Here is a 2,161-nt window from a genome sequence, read left to right as displayed (position 1 = left end):
ACTGGCAACGGGATCGCAACCCTCGGCGCTGCGCCCGCACCTCGCTCAGCCAGTGAGCGGGAACCGGTCTGTATGTGGGATCCGAACCCTCGGGCGGGAGCGCCGCCGCGCTTCCCAAGCGGCGCACTATCCAGTGCGCCACCGGGCCGGCCCCTGGTCCATTCTTTTTGCATAGTTTTCCTTCTCTACCAGGTTGTTTTTCCAAAATATTTAAAATAACAGCATCTTCTGACACTTGATGTCAGGAACTCCCCACTACAACATACTGTTTCTGTGTAGACCTTGCTTAGTGCCCTTCTCCCAAAGACAACCTATAGCATCTCCAATATAAGTGGCATTTTTGTTAGATCCCAGTTGGTCAGGGAGGTAGAGCAAAGTCAACTAAGGGGAGAAGATAGGCAATAAGGTCAGAAAGAGGCCGTGCAGAACAAGTTCATGCAAGGCCTTGTAAACTATTTAAAGACTTTGACTTTTACAGTGAATGAGAGGGAGATCCAATGGAGGATTTTGAATATAAGAATGACATGATATGACTTATTTTAACAAGAACACTCTGGCTACTGCATTGAGTATGGGCTATTAGAAGTGTAACAGTAGAAGCAGAGAGACCAGTTAGGATAGCAGATGGCACTGTATTAATCTTGGTGAGACATGGCTTTGGACAAGATGGTAGAGATATAGGTGGAGAGAAGTCAAAATATGGATATATTTTGAGGCTAGAGATGAGAGGATTTGCTGTTAGATGTAATGTCTTACTCCTTTAGATTCTTATTTAGTTTTAGATTATTCCTGGACATTGTATTTTGAACAAGTTTCCTATCTGATTCTGACTGTCACCAGAGGTAAAGAACCACTGTCTTTGCTCTCCTTTATGAGCTCTCCTCATTTTCTCTATTCTCATTTCCTTCTCTTCCACCTTCTTTTTTTTCCAAATTGTAGTGTTAAGAGTTGTTTAAATTATTTACTATTTTTAATTTTTCATTTCTACCTAGAATTTTCGTTTCTCCTGCAATGTCTAAACAAAATATCTCCTGTTTTCTTTCTTGTTATCTTACAGATTGGGAGTCTGGAAGAGACACTAAGAATTTATCTCCAAAGAAGGACAGTTATGAAATTAAATCATTGCAGCAAGAGATAACGAAAAGACTTACACAGTCTAATCTCGAGTACACCAGGGTCATAGGTAACAGAGAAATCAAATGCCAGTTGGAAAGACAACACGGGTGTCAGGAAGGACATTCCAGACAAGCTGTAGTAACCTCTGGAGTTAATCAGTGCGTAGCTCAAAGAGAACATCAGAAAAATCATACTGGAGAGAAATCCTGTGAATGCAAGAAATGTAAGAAAGGTTTTACGTGCCAGTCACATCCTATTCAACATGAAAAAATTCATAATAAGAGAAAAGACTCTGAATGTGGAGAATGTGGGAAAATCTTTAACAATAAGTCAGACTTGATTAAGCATCAGAGACTTCATGAAAGCAAAAGAAGTAATGAAAATAAGAAATGTGCCTCTGTTCGTGACTCTGAAATTACTCAGCCTCAGAGCATTAATACAGGTGAGAAACCTCATAAATGTAAGGAATGTAGGAAAGCCTTTCATACTAGCTCACAACTTAGTCAGCATCAAAGGATGCATATAGGTGAGAAACCCTATAAATGTAAGGAGTGTGGGAAGACCTTTCCATCTACTGCACAACTTAATCTACATCAGAGAATTCATAGTGATGAGAAATACTACGAATGTAAAGAATGTGGGAAAGCCTTTACCCGTCCCTCACACCTTTTTCGACATCAGAGAATCCATACTGGTGAGAAACCCCATAAGTGTAAGGAATGTGGGAAAGCTTTTCGTTATGACACACAACTTAGTCTTCATCAGATAATTCATACTGGTGAAAGACGCTATGAATGTAAGGAATGTGGGAAAGTATATAGTTGTGCCTCACAATTGAGTCTGCATCAAAGAGTTCATACTGGTGACAAACCCCATAAATGTAAGGAATGTGGGAAAGCTTTTATCTCCGATTCACATCTTATTCGTCATCAGAGTGTTCATACTGGTGAGAAACCCTATAAGTGTAAGGAATGTGGGAAGTCTTTTTGTCGTGGCACAGAACTTACTCGACATCAGAGAGCTCACGCTGGTGAGAAACCCTATG

The 2,161-nt window shown here is 40.5% G+C and overlaps 1 protein-coding gene across 1 annotated transcript in view; it reads left to right on the top strand.

Moving 5' to 3' along the window:
• The window catches only part of ZNF568 (zinc finger protein 568), a 79,534-nt gene that overhangs the window by 75,303 nt on the left and 2,070 nt on the right, over nt 1–2,161 (top strand). Inside the window, exon 8 of the mRNA XM_008590727.1 lies at nt 1,058–2,154. Coding sequence (XP_008588949.1) covers nt 1,058–2,154 — 1,097 coding nt within the window. The remainder of the gene's footprint in view (nt 1–1,057; nt 2,155–2,161) is intronic.

This window comes from Galeopterus variegatus, unplaced genomic scaffold (assembly GCF_000696425.1).
Source record: "Galeopterus variegatus unplaced genomic scaffold, G_variegatus-3.0.2 Scaffold6337, whole genome shotgun sequence".
Taxonomy (NCBI): Eukaryota; Metazoa; Chordata; class Mammalia; order Dermoptera; family Cynocephalidae; genus Galeopterus; species Galeopterus variegatus.
Note: the sequence above shows the minus strand (reverse complement) of the source record. Positions and strands in the feature narration are given on the sequence as shown.